Source organism: Lemur catta, chromosome 10, assembly GCF_020740605.2.
Source record: "Lemur catta isolate mLemCat1 chromosome 10, mLemCat1.pri, whole genome shotgun sequence".
Lineage (NCBI taxonomy): Eukaryota > Metazoa > Chordata > Mammalia > Primates > Lemuridae > Lemur > Lemur catta.
In genome coordinates, this window is record NC_059137.1 from 38,465,190 (window position 1) to 38,483,676 (window position 18,487).

Here is an 18,487-nt window from a genome sequence, read left to right on the forward strand (position 1 = left end):
ATTCCTAGGTGGGAGAGGCAAGCAAAGAATTTTGCATCTGGACATCATAGTCGCTGAAATACATATACTCATCCTTCCTGCTCCCAGTATACAAGTTCTTCTTCCTTTTCAAAACCTGCAGCTCTCTGAACTCGCACACTTTCTTCTTATATGTCACTTTCTCCCCTTACTCCTTAACTAAGAGCCCTCGCACTCCCACCGACTCCTAATCTGGGTCCACAGAGCAGGGTGAGCGGAGGGGCCGGGAGAAGGCTTTTGCGCATGCCCAGACTCTGCTTTCCTCGGGAGGACCTCGCGCCGCCGCAGAGGCGGGGCCGGCGTGTGACGCCAGAACCGCGCGCCGCTCCCAGGCGTCCTCGCAAGGTCGCTTTTCGGGGCGGGAGCGCGCATTAAGTGGTAAGATCCTAGTTCGTGGGCGCGCCCTGTCCTTTTGCCTTGGTACCAGCCGCGACATGTCGGGGTACACTCCGGATGAGAAACTGCGGCTGCAGCAGCTGCGAGAGCTGAGAAGACGATGGCTGAAGGACCAGGAGCTGAGCCCTCGGGAGCCAGTGCTGCCCCCACGGAAGCTGTGGCCCGTGGAGGCATTCTGGAATAAGTTTTTGCAGAATGGAAGCCCCTGGAGGAACATGGTGAGTGACGGACCTCCCGCGTCCCCACACACAGACCCCACAGCGGCCGCCAGCCCGGCCACTGGACGTCCGCTCATTGCAGCCACACCAGGGACTGACACCACTCTGTGCCTCGGGGACACGGTCCTGTCGGAAGAGTCCTGGGGCTTGGAGTCAGGAGTTCAGAAGCATGTATGGCTTTGGGAGAATCACGCCTTTTTGCTGTCAAGTGTAGTGGGGAGGAGGCGAATCTTTGGTTTTACAGACCGATGCACGTTTGGTTCTTTTTAGACTGTAGAAATCTTTCCTCAGAATAATAGCCAAGGACTCACCAGAGCTAAAATTATGTGATTTTAATATTTGAGGGTACTTATCTAACTTTTAAGATTGAGGTTCTAGAGACCAAGTAACACTGCCCTTAACTGGTGGTATAGCTCCATGTGATCACCATTAGAGACAGGGTCCTGCTGGTATGCATAGCGAGACATATTCAAGAGGTACCTTTCTAAAACACCACTATGTACTTTTAACACAATGTTTCATTGAAAAGTGACATTCCCGGTTTGTGAAAAAAATCACTCATTCAAGGACTGTCTTTATTTGCAGGATCTGTGGGTATTTTCTTGCGTTATGCTAATTAAATCACACCAATTATGGGTGAGCGGTACATCTCAGAATTGCTTTAAGTTACCTACAACACTGACTAATAGTAATAATACTGATAGGTAACACTTGGGTCCTTGCTATGTGCCTGGTGCTCTGCTAAGGGTTTTACATGTGTTAATTCATTTCTTTACTCCTGTAAGCTAGAAACTATTCCTAATCCTCATTTTAAATGTGTGGTCTACCAAAATTCAGCAATTCATCGTGTTCACAGGGCTAGGAATTGAAGGAGTTCATGTTAAAATCCACATGTATATACTTATTGTCCAACAAAGTCTACTGCAACAGAACTGATGCTCATTTTTCTGAGAAAGTGGTGTAAGATACTTATTTATGGTGGTAAACTTCAACTTTTTTTTTTGTTTTTTGAGATAGAGTCTCACTCTGTTGCCTGGGCTAGAGTGCTGGGGCATCAGCCTAGCTCACAGCAACCTCAAACTCCTGGGCTCAAGCGATCTTCTTGCCTCAGTCTCCCCTTTAGCTGGGACTACAGGCCTATGCCACCACGCCTGCCTAATTTTTTTTATTTTCAGTAGAAATGGGTCTTGCTCTTGCTCAGGCTGGTCTTGAACTCCTGAGCTCAAGCTATCCTCCCACCTCGACCTCCCAGAGTGCTAGGATTCCGGGCATGCACCACCACTCCCAGCCTAAAATTCAACTCTTTAGTTTAATCCTCTCACCTTTTGTATCCTTGATGTTATCTGTTGGTTTTGGCAGTCACTGGTTGAAAGTTGACATCCCACTCATTATCCAGTGATCTAGGAAATAAATAATCATTTGTTGAAATTAATCTTACCTTGCTTTGAGTTAATGTTTTGTTGTATAATCATGTCTGTTACAATATTGAAACTCTATATTGTCTTTTCTCGAAAGGATAGGGATATTTCAATTAAATTGGCTGCCACAGGAAATTTCCATTAGTTCATTTCTCTTTTAAAATAGTGTGTCAGAAGGTATCTCAGAGTGAGCTTAGAACACCCCATCTCAGTATGTAAAACATTCTTTTTCCACCACTGGTGTGCCCAAGCTTGTCTGCCTTACACCTAGAATGATGCAAGTGGTGTTGATTGTGGGTGTCTGAAATTGATAAATTAGGGAGATGACTTTACCGGAAAAATTCTGTAGGTTTGATTACTGTGGTTAAATCCATTAAAATTATTCTTTCATTATTTTTGCTATGTTTTATCTTTAACAAAATTATAATAAAGATATTTTAGTCTTTTAAAAAAATATTACATCTATAAGTGCCATACTATGCTCTTACAAAATACTACTCATCTTAAGGGTGGTAGGACTCTGTAGCTATCTTCTAGCAGGTCGTACATTTAGTAAAATTATTTGAGTGGATGAGGTTTGCTACAGATTATAAGGAAATATGTACCATTTATATGTAAAATAATCATGACATTGTTATATCATTGATACTTTTTTTTCTGCCACAAACATAAAAAAAGGGACATATTTATTTTGTGTATGTGTTTATTTCCCCAGGTCTATAAGGTATACCGACACAGTCTCTTTGCTTTTACTCATGTACTTATACCGGTCTGGATTATTCATTATTATCTCAAGTATCATGTGACTGTAAGTATGTGCTTTTCAGAATTTCTTTTTAATATTGTCCAAAATTATTTTTTGTGTGGGTTTTCTTTATTTTCTTCCTACTTATGGAAATAATCTGCCACTCATAAACTGATTTTGCAGTACTTTGAATCCCTTTAGGTAAAAGGTTTAATAAAAGTTAAGTATGTATGGTTTTTCAAAAAAATTGCCTTTATATTAGTTTACAACTTGAAATGCATTTCCTCATAAAAATGATAGAATGGAGCTGACCTAATAATACTAGTATAAACTTGGGGTCCTGAGTAGGAAGGGAAAAAAGAATTTCTGTCCCTTTTATTAAGCATAAATTTGGTATAAGATAAAGTTTGAAATAGACAAAGATTGTTATCATCATCCCATTTACTTCATTTTATCTGATTTTTCACAACTGTCTTTAGTGTCCAAGATGTCTAAAAGCTGGAACTTTTTACTCTGAAAGCTCTTGCATGGGCGAATTGAACTCAGCCAGTTATAATTTTTAAAGGCTAGGGGTTAGCACAGTTTGGTGCAGGGCATTGAATTCCAGGCAGGGTGAGGCGGGCGTGCATTTTGGGCAGTGGTGTGGCAGGGGGAGCAATGGTGGTTGCCCAGCATGGAATATTGGGACTCGAAAGAGTGAGGAAGGCATTCTTATGCCAAGTAAGGGGTGTTAGATCCTGAGTGAGTTGCAGGGAAGGAAGGTGAGCACACTTGTTTGGGGAGTAGCAGTGGCAGCAACTTGGTACAGGATATTGGAACCTCAGCAGAGGGAGGAGGATATTTGGGGGAAGGGTGATATGGGGCAATGATGCAGGTAGTAACTTAGAACCTGCATGAGATGAGGAGATTGTTCTTACTGGGGTATGGTTGTGGTGACAAGAGATTGGTTACATATAGAGAGATTGACCAAATACAGGCATACCTCAGAGATATGGCAGGTTCAGTTCCAGACCACTGCAATAAAATGGGTCACATGAATTTTTTGGTTTCCCAGTGCATATAAGTTATGTTTACACTATGCTATAGTCTATTAAGTGTGCAATAGCATGTATAAAAATATAATGTACATACCTTAATTAAAAAATACTTTATTTCTTAAAAATGCTAATGATTATCTGAGCCTTCAGCAAGTTGTAATCTTTTTGCTTGTGGAAGGTCTTGCCTCAGTGTTAATGTTGACTGACCAGGGTAGTGGTTGCTGAAGAGGTTAGTGTGATTGTGGCAATTTCTTAAAGTAAGGCAACAGTGAAGTTTGCCACATTGATGGACTCGTCCTTTCATGAAACATTTCTCTGTAACATGCAATGCTATTTGATAGCATTTTACCCACAGTAGAACTTCTTTCCAAATTGAAGTCAGTCCTCTCAAACCATGCCACTGCTTTATCAACTGTGCTTTATGTGATAGTCTAAATCTTTTGTTGTCATTTCAACAGTCTTCACAGGATCTTTACCAGGAGTAGATTCCGTCTCAAGAAACCACTTTCTCTGCTCTTCCATAAAAAGCAACTCATCTTTTCATGCTTTATCATGAGATGGTAGCAATTCAGTCACATCTTCAGGCTCCATTTCTAATTCTAGTTCTCTTGCTGTTTCTACCCTATCTGCAGTTCCTTACTCCACTGAAGTCTTGAACCCCTCTAATTTATCCAAGGGTGTTAAAATCAGCTTCTTCCAGACTCCTGTTTGTGTTGATATTTTGACCTCATCCTGTGTATCACAAATGTTCTCAGTGGTACCTACAATGGTAAATAATTTCCAGGTTTTCAATTTACTTTGCCCAGATCCATCAGAGGAATCACTACCTATGGCAGCTATAGTCTTATGAAATAAATGTATTTGTTAATGAATAAGGTGTAAAAGTTGAAATTACTCCTTGATCTATGGGCTGCAGAATGGATGTTGTGTTAGGAGGCATGTAAACAACATTAATCTCTTTGTACATCTCCATCAGAGCTGTTGGGGGACCAGGTTCATTGTCAATAAGCAGTAATATTTTGAAAGAAATCTTTTTTTCTGAGCAATATATCTCAACGGAGGGCTTAAAATATTCAGCAAACCATGCTGTAAACAGATGTACTGTGATCCAGGTTTTTTTGGTTCCATTTATAGAGCACAGGCAAGGTAGATTTAGCATAATTCTTAAGCATCCTAGGATTTTTAGAATGGCAAATGAACATTGGCTTCAACTTAAGTCACCAGCTACATTAGCCCCTAATAAGAGAGTCAGCCTGATATTCAAAGCTTTGAAGCCAAACATTGACGTCTCTCTGGCCATGAAAGTCCTAGATAGCATCTGTTTCCATGAGAAGGTTGTTTGCCTACATTGAAAATCTCTTGTTTAGTGTAGCCACCTTGATTAGTGATCTTAGCTGTAGCTTTTGGATAACTTGCTGGTTCACCTTGCGCTTTTATGTTAGGAAGATGGCTTTTTTCCTCTTTTCCTCATGAACCATCTTCTTCTAGCTTCCAACTTTATTTTAAAATCTAAATAAGAATTTATCTATTTTTAGAGACGAGGTTTCACTGTGTTGCCCAGGCTGGAGTACAGTGGGTATTTCACAGGTGCCATCATAGGGTACTACAGCCTCGAACTCCTGGATGCAAGACATCCTCCTGCCTCAGCCTTCCAAGTAGCTGGGACTACAGGCACAGGCCACTGCACCCTTATCACTTCCAGCTTTTCTTCTGCAGCTTCCTAACCTAAACTGTCTCAACCTTCAAAGAAGTGAAGAGAGTTAGGGCCTTGCTATGGATTAGGCTTTGGCTTAAGGGAATGTTGAGGCTTGTTTGATCTTGCTGTGCAGACTTTCTTTATATTAGCAATAAGACTGTTTTGCTATCTTATCATTCTTACATTCAATGGTGTAGCACTTCTGATTTCCTTCAAGAACATTTCCTTTGCATTCACAATTGGCCGTTTGGTTTAAGAGGCCTAGCTTTCTGCTTATCTTGGTTTCATTGTGCCTTTCTCACTAAGCTTAATCACTTCTAGGTTTTTGGTTTTTTTTTAATTTCAAAATATTAAGGGACATTTCTATCTTTTGATTTAAAGTGAGAAATGTGTGACTCTTCCTTTTACTTGAACACTTAGAGGCTATTGTAGGATCATTAATTGTCCTTATTTGAATATTGTTGTGTCTCAGGGAATGGGAAGGCCCAAAGACAGGGAGAGAGACAGGGAAAGGCCAGTTGGTAGAGCAGTCAGAACATTTATTGATTAAGTATGCCATCTTTGGGCACAGTTCATGGCACTTCAAAAAATTTAGAATAGTAACATCAAAGATCACTGGTCACAGATGATCATAACAGATAATAAATAATGAAAAAGTTTGAAATATCACGAGAATTACTGAAACATCACACAGAGACAAAGTGAGCACATACTCTTGGAAAATGGCACTGATAGACTTGCTATCTCAAGGTTACCACACACCTTTAATTTGTCAAAATCACAATATGTGTGAAGCCCAATAAAATGAGGTATGCCTGCTAAGTACATATGTTGATGATAATGGGACCCAGGATTCTCACTGTTGGAAAGAGAGTTATGTATGTGAAAAGGAAGTAAACCTTGTGGTGGCAGAATAGAATTGGAGGTATTGGTGTGAACTCATGGTTTTTAGTATGTATTGAGAGATACAGAAATAAATACAGATGCAAATGTGGATGAGTGTCCATATATACATATTCTCTAGCTCTGTCTACTGAGAGGGCCTGGGAACATTACCACCCCTTGGTAATTAGCACACCGGTTCTTAGTTTCTAAATATAATTATCCGCTGAAAGGATCTACAGCTCCTTGGAAAGTGGCTGATTCCAGGGCTGGGGCAGGAAAGTATAAGATGAAGTTGCAATATATTTTTGTGCCAGAAAGTAAAGAAGTGCTAAAAGAATGATCAAGACATCAAAAGGACATGGAGTCAGCTTGAAGGGACTCCCACTGGGACAATTTGAACATCAAAATAAATAATGATAGTAATAGATGAGAGTCAGTTGAATAAATAAAATGAGAATCCATGAGTGCAAACTGATATAAATAAACGACTTAAAAGTATAGAAAAGCAAGCACTTTTTGTACAATTTGCTAAATAATAAATGGACAAAATGATAGAATTGGAAAAATCACCATTTGAGAATCATAGTAATATTTAATTCAGCCAAGAAACATCAAAGGATACTAATATTAATCTTAAAATGCTTATTCTCAAAGTACTTATTTGTTACAAAGGGAAAAAGAATCTCTTTGCAGTGGAGAATTTGGGCAGACACCACCTTAGTCAAGAAATCCAAATTAACATCAAACTGAAATTATGTACTACCTGATATGATGCAATAAGAGGAAAACAGTGTTAATTTTGTGATATATCTGCCAAAAGTGCATAACCTGAATTATGAGGAAACAAGAGAAACCCAAATCAAGGGATTATTGTGCATCATTATTGGCTTATTAGCTTCAAATCCATCAAGATCATGAAAGTTAAAGAGTGACTGAAGAATTGTTCCAGATTGAAGAAGACTAAAGAGACATGTCAACTAAATACAATTCTTGGTTAGTGGGCGTAATCTGCTTAGTCAAAAGAATAAAGATGGCATTAGCAGTCAGAATTTTAAAGAGCCTACACAATCAATGTAGAACAAGTTACATAAGGGGATTTTCTGAGAAGTCCAAACAATTTATCAAGACAATTGGTAAAACTGAATGGATTCTTAAAACCATGTAGAAGTAGTAATGTATTAATGTTAATTTCCTGCCTTGATGGTTGTATTGTGATCAAGAACATTGTTTATAGGAAATACACACTAGAGTAATAAACCAGTCAGCAATTTTCCATAAAGTGATTCAAGAAAAAAAATTATTTTTGTCATTCTTGCAACTTCATGCAAGTTTAAAATTATTTAAAAAAAAGAGTTAACGACTGCCTGACAGGTTATATATAATCCAGTTTAGGTTTGCTTTCTGTTAGCATACTAAAGAAGAGTGAAATAAACAGCCAAAATTGTTAGGGGTTTCCAGAATACTCCCTTCAGCATAACTTGTTCTCTATTGGTTGTGTAGGTTCTTTAGAATTCTGATTGCTGACATTTTTGTTCTTTAAGATTATGTCCGTTGATCAGCAGGCATAGAGTGCTTAGTATGCCCTTTTCCTTTATTGCTGTAGAAGACCAAATTCCTGACCTTAAGGAGTTTATATTAATAGTAAAGTTGGAAAATAGGTATGATTTGGGTAAGAGTATGGAGGAGAAAAGTTATTGCAGTTAGAAGCAAAGATATGGAGTCAGTAATGAACATGGCCATCTGTAACTAGCACCGAGGAGATGACTAGAATGGAAGGTCTCTGTTGAATAGGTGGTCTGGGACCAATCAGTGGAAGGTCTTGAAAGCTAGGCAGAAGAGGTTGAACTGTATGCAGTAGGCAATGGGAAGCTTTCCATTTTTAAATGGGAGAGTGTCTTGATGAATGTGATATATTGACGGAAATGTAGAAAAACATTGAAATGTTGGATGAATTGAAGGGAGGAAAGTTCTGACCGTAGGCAGATGAGCTGGAGGCTGTTGCAGTTTAGAAGATGTTAGTTGAGAATCTAGAGTGAAGATAGCAGGGATGAAGAAGAAAAGTGAAGCCAGAGACACTTTTAAAGGAAGAAACACCTAAAGTTGGTCATTAAGTTGGGGATAAAACCAAATTTCAGAGTAATTTATGACTGTAAAATTTTTAGCCTTGGAAGTTATAAGTAGGGTATTTGGAGAGTAAGGCTTTCTGGTGATGAATTTGTTCAGAAGCAGGTACAGCCATAGTTTTTGGAGATGTTCAAGTGGACACGGCCTGTCGTATGTGTTAAAAACATGAGATTAGTGGGGGCTAGTGGGAATTAGAGTTGGGTTAAAGTGCTTTCTATAAACCAACACAAAATCTTTCTGCAATCTTTAAAGGGGGCTAGCACTTTATGCAAGGGTCAGAGAATAATTTATTGTTCTATTGTTGATGGGCTTAAAAAAACTTTTTATGGTTATCTGCCATATTTTTTTCTTTCTAGAGAAGAAAAAGATACTACTTTCTGTCAGTGAAAGTTTTTTCACATCCAGGAGTGGTATTTATGTTCAGAAAGAACTGGTTATGGTGACCTGGAATACAAATACTCAATTGTTAGTTCCAAATTTAAAAAGCTACTTTTTTTCTTAATTCTTTAAATTTAATTTTGAAATTCTATTAAACATCTAGTAAAATAAGAACAATCTCCTTTCTTTGTTCTTATTATCTTTGGACTAATGAATGTTGAACTCTTCTAAAACAATTCTACTCATACACATAATCCAATTTTCTTAAATATTTTAAACTGCATTTATAAATTTTATATATTCAATTTTATTTCTGAGTCTTTATAGGGTAAATTTATGACCCTAAGAACCAAAACTTAAAATCACAAGTCTAAGTCAGTTATGCATTTAATTTGAATCCTAAACCTAATCTATTAGAACATCTAATAACCAGATTATTTTATATGTCACAAACATGCTAACCAATAGAATATATGGATTGTCCCAGTGTTTTTAGAACTTTTAAAAGTTGTCATTCTCCTATTTATAGTCTGGGTTTAATTTACTTTATCATATCTGTATTTAACTAAATTTTTCTAGGGTTGAAAAGACAATTCTGGGAGAAGCAACAAGCTGCAGTTACTGGGTTGACAATTGACGATATTAATATAGTTGCTTATCTGAGGGATTCACACTTCCAGGTGATCTTTCCTGCGCCACAGATGGACATATTTAGTTAAACATTTTGTATCCATGGAGGTCTCAAAGCCGTTCGCTTACCTTATTCTTTGTCTTGATTTGGGTAGATGAAGGCTTGCATCTTCAATAAGATTGCAGCCAGTTTGCTTCAGCTAACTCCTTTGCTGCCAAGTTGAATTCTACATCTCTCTGAAGACATTTCAATGTCTTCTTGCCTTTGGCCACAGTTCTTAATAAAGACATTTTAATGTCCTCACATTATATTCTGAATTTCTCTCATATTTTAGTTCTCTGTGTCTTATATCATGCCAATAATCATTTGAATTTTTTGTTGTGGTATATCTTGCGCAGATGTATATATGCTTTTTGTTTGTGTGTTTGTTTTTTTTTTTAATAGAGACCGGGTCTTGCTATGCTGCCCAGGCTGGTCTGGAACTCCTGGGCTCAAGCGATTCTCCTTGCTTGACTTTTCAAAGTGCTTGGATTACAGGCGTGAGCCCCTGTGCCCGGCCAGATGTATATGCTTAAAAAGTACATTTATTCAACAAACATTTATTTAGCATTTTCTGTGTGCAGGGCACTATTCTAAACACAGGGATACATCAGTGAACAAAGTAGATTGAGTCCCTGCCCTTATGAAATGTTTATTCTAGTTTTAGACACTGGTAATAAATAAAGAAGTATATAATGTTATAGATCAAGTCTATAGAAGAAAAAGTAAGTAGGGTAATAGACTGGGGAATGATAGGAGCTGCTATTTTAATTAGGCCTCTCTGAGGAAGTGATATTTAAAGAGAAACAAATGAAATGAGGATATTTAGAAGAAGAGCATTTTGGGTACAGTAATCATGAAGTACACAAGCTCTGAGAGACAAGTAGACTTGACCGATTGGATTAGTAACATGGGACTTGCTGTGGCTGCAGTACAGTGAGTGAGGAAAAGAATGACAGATCAGAGAGGGAACCAAGGGCTAAATCATGGGGTTTTAGAAATCATAGCATCATAGCAGACATACCCAAGCATGAGGACAGCAACTGAATTTGTTATTATTTACAAACTCTCACTTCCTATAACTTCGTGCCTCATTTTCAAAGTTTGAAATGGGAGGAAATAGTGTGAGGTAGCAAGGACTTTGACTTTTTCTGTAAGATTTATGAAGCTTTGAGCAGAGGAGTGATACACCTTAAAAGGATCACTCTACTCTGCCTGTAGTGTGTTGCATAGACTGTAGGAGGGCACAGGTGGAAGCAGGAAGGTACTAGGTGCATTTGTGGTAGTCCAGGTGAGAATATGATAGAGGCTTGGGCAAGGGTGGTGGTACTATAGGTGATAAGAAGCAGGTGGATTCAGGGTATGTTCTCAAGGTAGAACTGACAGGCTTTGCTGAGTAGTTAAGGTTTTTGGCTTTTGTAACTGGGAGAATGAAAGTGCCATTTACTGAGGTAGGGAACTTGGGGAGGAGCAGTTTGGAGCTGGGGGAAGTTAAGTATTGGACCTGGTTAAGTTTGAGATGCCTATTTGATAGCCAAGTAGAGATGTTGAGTTAACAGTTGGATGTGTGAATCTAAAGTTACATGAAAGTTTGGGGCTTATATTAAAATTTGGGATATGACCTATTTTATTTTCAGAAGAAACTCTAACATCATAATTAACACAGAAATTATTTTTATTTCAGACAAAACCATATGCCATCGTTGAAAGCAAGCCCAGAATATTCCCAGTAAGTCTTAAAAATTCTCTGATTTTTCTTTTGTACATTATTTTTCTCCTTTCCCTCCCTTCTAGTGATCATTAGATTGAAATGTTCCTTTCTTCTTGCTGTCAGTTTATGTTCCTGTTTTGTGTATTCTCATTTTTTTTTTTTTTAAAAAGGAAATAGTATGAGGTAGCAATTACAGTTGAAAATGGGAAGTGGGCCCATTCATTTTCAACCTGTCTGTAACACTTGTTTTGTGACTTGATTGTCCTAAAGTGAGTTGAAAATCCTAACAGTTTTCACTGGTGTCCTGTTTCATGTTGGGTAAAGGACTTAAGGCATGAGCCTGAGCAGCCAAATATACCCAAGCAGGGTGACAACAACTGAATTTCTATTATTATTTCCAAACTCTTATTTCCTATGGCTTTGTACCTCATTTTCAAGGTTTCACCTTATGCATTCCATCTGTAAATTTAAAATCCATTGATATTTGTTTTAAAATTTATGTTATGAATATATAAGCCATAATGCTAATTTAAAATGAATTCTTTCAGCATAAAAGATTAGTCAGTAGTCAATTGGTATTTTTACTGGCTGTTAGTGTGGTTATTGTTTCGCATAGTAAAATACATGTTATGGTCTTATCTATTTCTAATTACAGATAATGAACTACCATACCTCTAAATTCTGTAATTTTAAAAACAAAACTTAGTGTTGATTCTTGCTTCAATCAAATGACATAGTTACAGTAATCATTATCTATTGCAACAAGGGAATTTTTAAGGAGGACCACCAAAATTGATCATCCCAGTTGTAACTCTGCTTTAGGAAATAGTAGGGAATTTCTTTATCTCATTGTATGTAATTGATGTGTGTCTGGGCCTACATAGTCTCAAAATAGGAAATTATTTTGCTGGTTTCACCAGTTGTGTAACTTATATTTATTTAGTATCTCATTTATATGCTTATTATTTATTTATTTATCTTGCCATTATTGTTCAAAGGAAAAGGAGGGCTCTATTCAGAAGTCCATATCAGTGATTCTGTAGCATTTCTCATATTTCTGTTTTTTTGCCACTATGGTTCTTTCCTGTTTCTTTGCCACTGAGCCCTTTGCCATTGACTCCTTTGAGAATCTTCCCTTTTGAGGAGCTGAAGTATGTTCATTTATACATATGTTTTAGAATAGGATAGGTAGTTAACAAACTACAAGATTTCAGTGGCTTAACAAAACAAAGGTTTATTTTTTACTGACATCACAGACTAGTGTAGATCAAGTGATCTTCCTCAGTCTTATAGCTGTGCCTCTGGAGTATGAGGCTTCTAAGATCGTGGTAGGGAAACAAAGGGCTGGACATCACAGGAGATGATTATAAGGTCCAAGCTTGGAAGTAGCATACATCACTTCTGCTCAAATTCTATTGGCCAGAACTCATTCTCATTGTCCCAAATATTTATATGCTTTTTATTATTTCCCATACTTCCATGCATGGATTCTCTGCCACAGTCCATCCTTCTAGTCACCAAATAGCTCTTTGCTTCCTTCCCACACATACAACATGCTTAGTCCCTTTCTTAGGGAGAAATCCCAAAGTCTTATTCCATCACTGCAACCAGCACCAAATCCAAGATCTCCAGATGATGCACAATATGAATAGTATGTCAGGTTTAGATGTGACTTCTCTTGATTTGAGGATCAGTGAACTAAGGAGTCAAGTTAACTGTTTTCCTGTTCCCCACCCACACCCATTGCTCAGTGGTAGAATATGGCTAGCACAGCAGTCACTGGTTCTTGGCAATTCTGAAATCCCAGTAGTTACTCCTAACCCCTGTGTATGGGAAATTACTTGAGTGGACACTGATATTGTTTTCTGGAAGAAACACTTTTGTCCATTGTTCTTCCTGGTCCCTGGTTCTGTCCACAATGGAGTTCTTTCTTTTTCATTATCGACCTAGACCACATCTAAGTGGGCATGTGCTCCTTAGGGGTTGTACAGCCTTCAAAATCTGCCTCCTACCCACAGAAGGTTGAGTGCCAAAGGTGGTTTTAATTTGAAACATTCACAGGATTTTGCAGTGTGTGGGTTTGGTTTCTTTGCACATCCATTTCCCTCAACATTTGGTAGGCATGGAAAGAAAAATACTTGGTAGTTGTCTAATCTATTTGCTTCTAGTCAGTTGCTCATGCCAGTATTTATTCTTTCTATATGTAGTTATCAACTCTTCATTTCTTTGTCCTCATGCATCTGCCTCAGTCAACTCAGTGGCAGCTATGTGGAGGCCAGCTAAAGCAGACTAGTTCACCTTCATTTTAATCTTATTTTTGCCATAAGGCTGAGTTCGTCTATTTATTGAGTTTTATTGGGCTTCTGTTGCTCAGTCTCATGTTAACTCTTACTGTTCAGGGATTCAGAAGCAATCTGATTTTCCAGTATTACAAGGTCCCCTATTTTTAGATTCTCTCCATTTTTTATTCTTTTCTCAAATCAGCTATTTCTTGCCCGAGCTTATGCTTCTTGAAGTACATTCCCAAGGCAGCCAGTAGTATCCAAACACATACTTTAACTGTTTTTCAGTTACTTTTCCCTGAACCTTAAGCTCATTAGGCAGTCTGCTTCCAAGTATTTAGGAAACATTTTTGCTAAATAGCTTGCCACTGCCTTTTATTTCCATCTTTTAGCCTCCAGTGCCTGTATCTTTGCCACCAGACTGCTAAACTAGTTCACCATAGTGTTTATTACAGCAGCATTAGTACCACTTCAAGGCTGTAATTTCTGTGTTAAGATAACGCTAGCTGTGGTAACAAATTGTCCCTCAAATGTATAGTGGCTTAAACATAATATAAATTTATTTCTTTATCAGATAATGGCAGTACCAGCTTAGGGAATGGCAGATGTGGGGTGGGGATAATTCTATCCAGTCATTCAGGGACTGCCATGCTGACAGAATCTATTAATATTATCTTAAACACATGGCTGAAACTGAAGCTAACTAATCTGCCTAAAATTATACAGCTTGTCAGTGGAGGTTCCAAAATTCTCGCCACTTGGTTCTGGCTTCAAAGCCCATTACCTTTGGACCGCCACACACTATTTCTAGGTTTGAAAGGATAACCTGGACCAGCTGCACAGCCAAAGTTTTTATATAAGCGAAACAGAAAACTGGTGATTGCTTAACACATTCAGTTGCTGGGAATATATCCCCTCCTTGTATTGACCTATAGATCTTTCCCTGCAACTTCTTTCTAAGGCATTTATAAATAAAGATTATCCCTTTATCACACTTCGAGCAGTGGTCCCCAACCTTTTTGGTACCAGGGACCGGTTTCATGGAATACAATTTTTCCATGGAGCCGTGGTAAGTGGGAATGGTTTCAGGATGATTCAAGCACATTACATTTATTGTGCACTTTATTTCTATTATTATTACATTGTAATATATAATGAAATAGTTATATAACTCACCATAATGCAGAATCAATGGGAGCCCTGAGCTTGTTGTCCTACAAGACAGTCCCATTTGGGGTGATGGGAGACAGTGACACCCGAAGTGTGTTGCTTATGTCCAGTCTACTCCGTAGTCTCATTTTGGTTGCTGTCACTGCAGCAAACCCTGCTTCACAAAGATGAGGTGTTGGAAATAGAGGCAGGCTTTTCAGTGCTTGTGTGGCAGTCTCAGGATATTCCACCTTGACTTTAATCCAGAATGTATGGAGATTTGAAGTTGTCTCAAACGTACTTTTAAGGCCACTGTCATTTGCGATCTGAAGCAGTTGATCCTTTTCTAGCACGGACAACATTGATTCACTTGGCTTATTCACAAATGGGTCATGGATCCATTCCTTCCCAGTTCAAAGGTCTTTTGTGGTTGGGAAGTAATAATGTTCAAACTCTTCTGAAAGCTAAGACAGGTGATCGTGCACCAGCTGGGAGAAAGAAGGCCGTGGCTTAGTCTCTTTCAAAATCTCTGCTAATGTTTGACAGATGTCAAAAATCCCAATGTTCACTCATCATCCCTATAATTCTAGTTTAGCTTTGAATGCAGGTACTTTATCTGCCGACTTGAACACAGTTGTCGTTCTCCCCTGAAGTGACAGATTGAGTTCATTGAGCAGGTTGAATAGGTCACACAAGTAAGCAAGTTTTGTGACCCATTCTGTGTCACTGAAATGTGCTGCCAGTGGGGACTGTTTTTCTGAAAGAAATCTCTGGAGCAGCTCTCATACCTCAAAAACTCTGGCCAGTGATATGCCTTTAGAAAGCCATCTCACTTCTGTGTATAAGAGAAGACATGTGTGCTGTGTCCTCCTCACAGAGCTGCATGAACAGATGTGAGATAAGGGCATGTACTTTAATGTGGTTGAAAATTTTAATCACATCCTGCAAAACGTTTAGTTCAGGTGACCTTCTTCAGTTAGCTAGCATTTCTCTTTGGATGACACAGTGGGTAGATTCACATTCAGAAGTGGCCACCTTGACCCAAGTAGTGAAATCAGAAAGCCGTCCAGTCATGGCAGCCGTTCCATCTGTGCATATACCGGCACCAAATGACCAATTTAGTTTTCCTGATATGTAATTATTCAAAGACTTGAATAGTTCTGTAGTTGTGGTGTTGGTTGGCAACAGAAACACACATATCATTCTGCACATCCTCCTGAAAAATGTATCACAAAAAAAGAAGTATTGTTGCCTTGTTGTCAACATCAGTAGACTTGCCAACCTGGATTGTGTGCCCCAGTGACTCATTAATTCTCCCTAACAATTATGCCTCAGTATCCTCTGCTATTAATATTTCATCAATTCATCTACTTATGGTGCTAGCAGAAAAAGGAACATGTGCCACCTTTTGAACTGCAGCCTCTCCTAAAAGTTTATGGCAAATGTCCTTAGCAGCAGGCAGGATCAACTCTTCACCAATATAGTAAAGGGCTTCTTAGCTTTAGCAATGTGGTTAGCCACTAAGAATGAGGCTCTCAATGCAGACACATTTGATGAAGTGGTGTCCTTCAATAATTGCTTCTATTTGTGTTCACATTGTTTTTCTTTTGAAAAACTCCAAAGGCTTGTCTTTTAATGCAGAGTGCTTGGTCTCCATGTGGTGAAGCAGTTTTGAAAGTTTCATGGCTTCATTGTACAGCCAGTCACCACATATTATACAAAGTGGGCTTGGAGAATGTGAATCACCTGTTGCATTGAACCTGTAATTTAAGTAGGACTCTTGGTATTTTCTTTTAAATGCAGCTTTTATTTTTGGTAGTCTTAGAGTCTTCTGCTGTCTCATCATTGGGTCTTTCCCCCTTTCCAAAGAAGCTCTCCAGTGATGTTTGTTTTTTACTCCCTTTTGATAGGGTTATCTTGTGGGCTTACCAAAACTGTGACTGAGACAAGTGTGCAGTGTGAGAAAGAGGAATGGATGGATGGAAGTGGTAAATAAAATAGGGGCCAGCCATGTGCAGATTAAAATAAGTGTTGGATTCTGAGTTAAAGCCTGCCACCAGATACAGCTGTACAATTGAAGTAATCAACTCACTTGCCACTATAAAGCCTGCCACCAGATGCAGCTTAATTGTCACTTGCAACTTACTGATAGGGTTTTGATATGAGTCTGCAAACGATTGATTTATTATGGTCTCTGTGCGACCTCTCTGATAATGATAATCTGTATTTGCAGCCACTCCCCAGCGCTAGCATCACCACCTCAGCTCCACCTCAGATCATCAGGCATTAGATTGTCATAAGGAGCACACAACCTAGATCCCTTGCATGCACAGTTTACAGTAGGGTTCCCAATCCTAAGAGAATCTCATGCCACTGCTGATCTGACAGGAGGTAGAGCTCAGGTGGTGATGTGAGTGATGGGGAGCAGTTGTCAATAGAGAAGAAGCTTCCTTTGTTTTTGAGACACCCCCCCCCCCCCCGCCCCACCCCATCACTTCCTGCTGTGCAGCCAGGTTGCTAACAGGCTACAGACCAGTACTGGTTCAAGGCCCCGGGGTTGGGGACCACAGACTTGGAGAACCTTTTATCACTTGGGAACACAACTTTCATGTCCTTTCTGGTTATTTTGTTTATGAGTGAAATTTCCCCTATTCTTTCACTTGTACCTTAAGATTTTGAATACTGTTGTTCACTTTTAGACAGCTTCTACTTTGGTTAGGTCCCTTTTGAAGTGAATGCCAGAGCTCAACTAGATTTTTCCATGTGAGGTCTGACCAACATGCAACAGAAGGAACCATCACCTCTGCAGACTTAAGATTTTTCTACTAAATTTATCTTTGTTTTCCTAGGGTGATACAATTCTGGAAACTGGAGAAGTAATTCCACCAATGAAAGAATTCCCTGATCAGCATCATTGAAGATTACTTAAAAATATCAAAGGCTTATGAGCTCAAGTTTATTCCTATATTACCATATTTACTGAACATATTTTCTGGAAAAGTAGCTTTAATAAAGTTTACTCTGAGAAATGTGTTGTCAGATTTCTTCCCAAACATTGTACAATTTGAAACTCTGAATAATAATTTAACAATAAATAAAAACTGGACATGCCAAACATGTGATATGAGAGACCACCTACTTTTTCTGGCCATTCTTGACTTTGAAAACAGGATGTGGAAAAGTATTTATTTATTTATTTTATTTTTTATTTTTGGGACAGAGTCTCACTCTGTTGCCTAGGGTAGAGTGCCGTGGCATCAGCCTAGCTCACAGCAACCTCAAACTCCTGGGCTCAAGCCATCCTTCTGCCTCAGCCTCCCAAGTAACTAGGACTACAGGCATGCGCCACCATGCCTGACAATTTTTTCTGCATATATTTTTAGTTGTCCAGCTAATTTCTTTCTATTTTTTTAGTAGAGACGGAGTCTTGCTCTTTCTCAGCCTGGTCTCCAGCTCCTGAGCTCAAACAATCCACAGGCCTCCACCTCCCAGAGCGCTAGGATTACAGGCGTGAGCCACCCCACCCAGCCAGTAGAAAAGTATTTAGTCACATGATAGATTTTTTTTTTCTCACAGTATGCAACAGTGTGAAATGTTGCAATAAACAAATACAAGAACAGAAGTTCCACACACTTTTGTTTTAAAGGCTTTCTGAGACATTTTTAAAGAAGTAACTTGGAAACTTGATTGAAAAGCTTGTCATTCCATCCATGATCTGATACTCAAAAGCAGTTAGATTTGGGTTGCTTTTAATTTTGTC

The 18,487-nt window shown here is 38.8% G+C and overlaps 1 protein-coding gene across 1 annotated transcript; it reads left to right on the top strand.

The window, feature by feature from the left end:
* The first annotated feature begins 336 nt into the window (after window positions 1-336).
* On the top strand, window positions 337-17,756 carry NDUFB6 (NADH:ubiquinone oxidoreductase subunit B6). The gene is made up of 4 exons (XM_045562992.1): window positions 337-632; window positions 2,766-2,858; window positions 11,270-11,314; window positions 17,577-17,756. The coding sequence occupies exons 1-4, from the start codon at window positions 453-455 to the stop codon at window positions 17,643-17,645; spliced, it is 387 nt and encodes a 128-aa protein (XP_045418948.1). The 5' UTR covers window positions 337-452; the 3' UTR covers window positions 17,646-17,756.
* The last annotated feature ends 731 nt before the right edge of the window (window positions 17,757-18,487 follow it).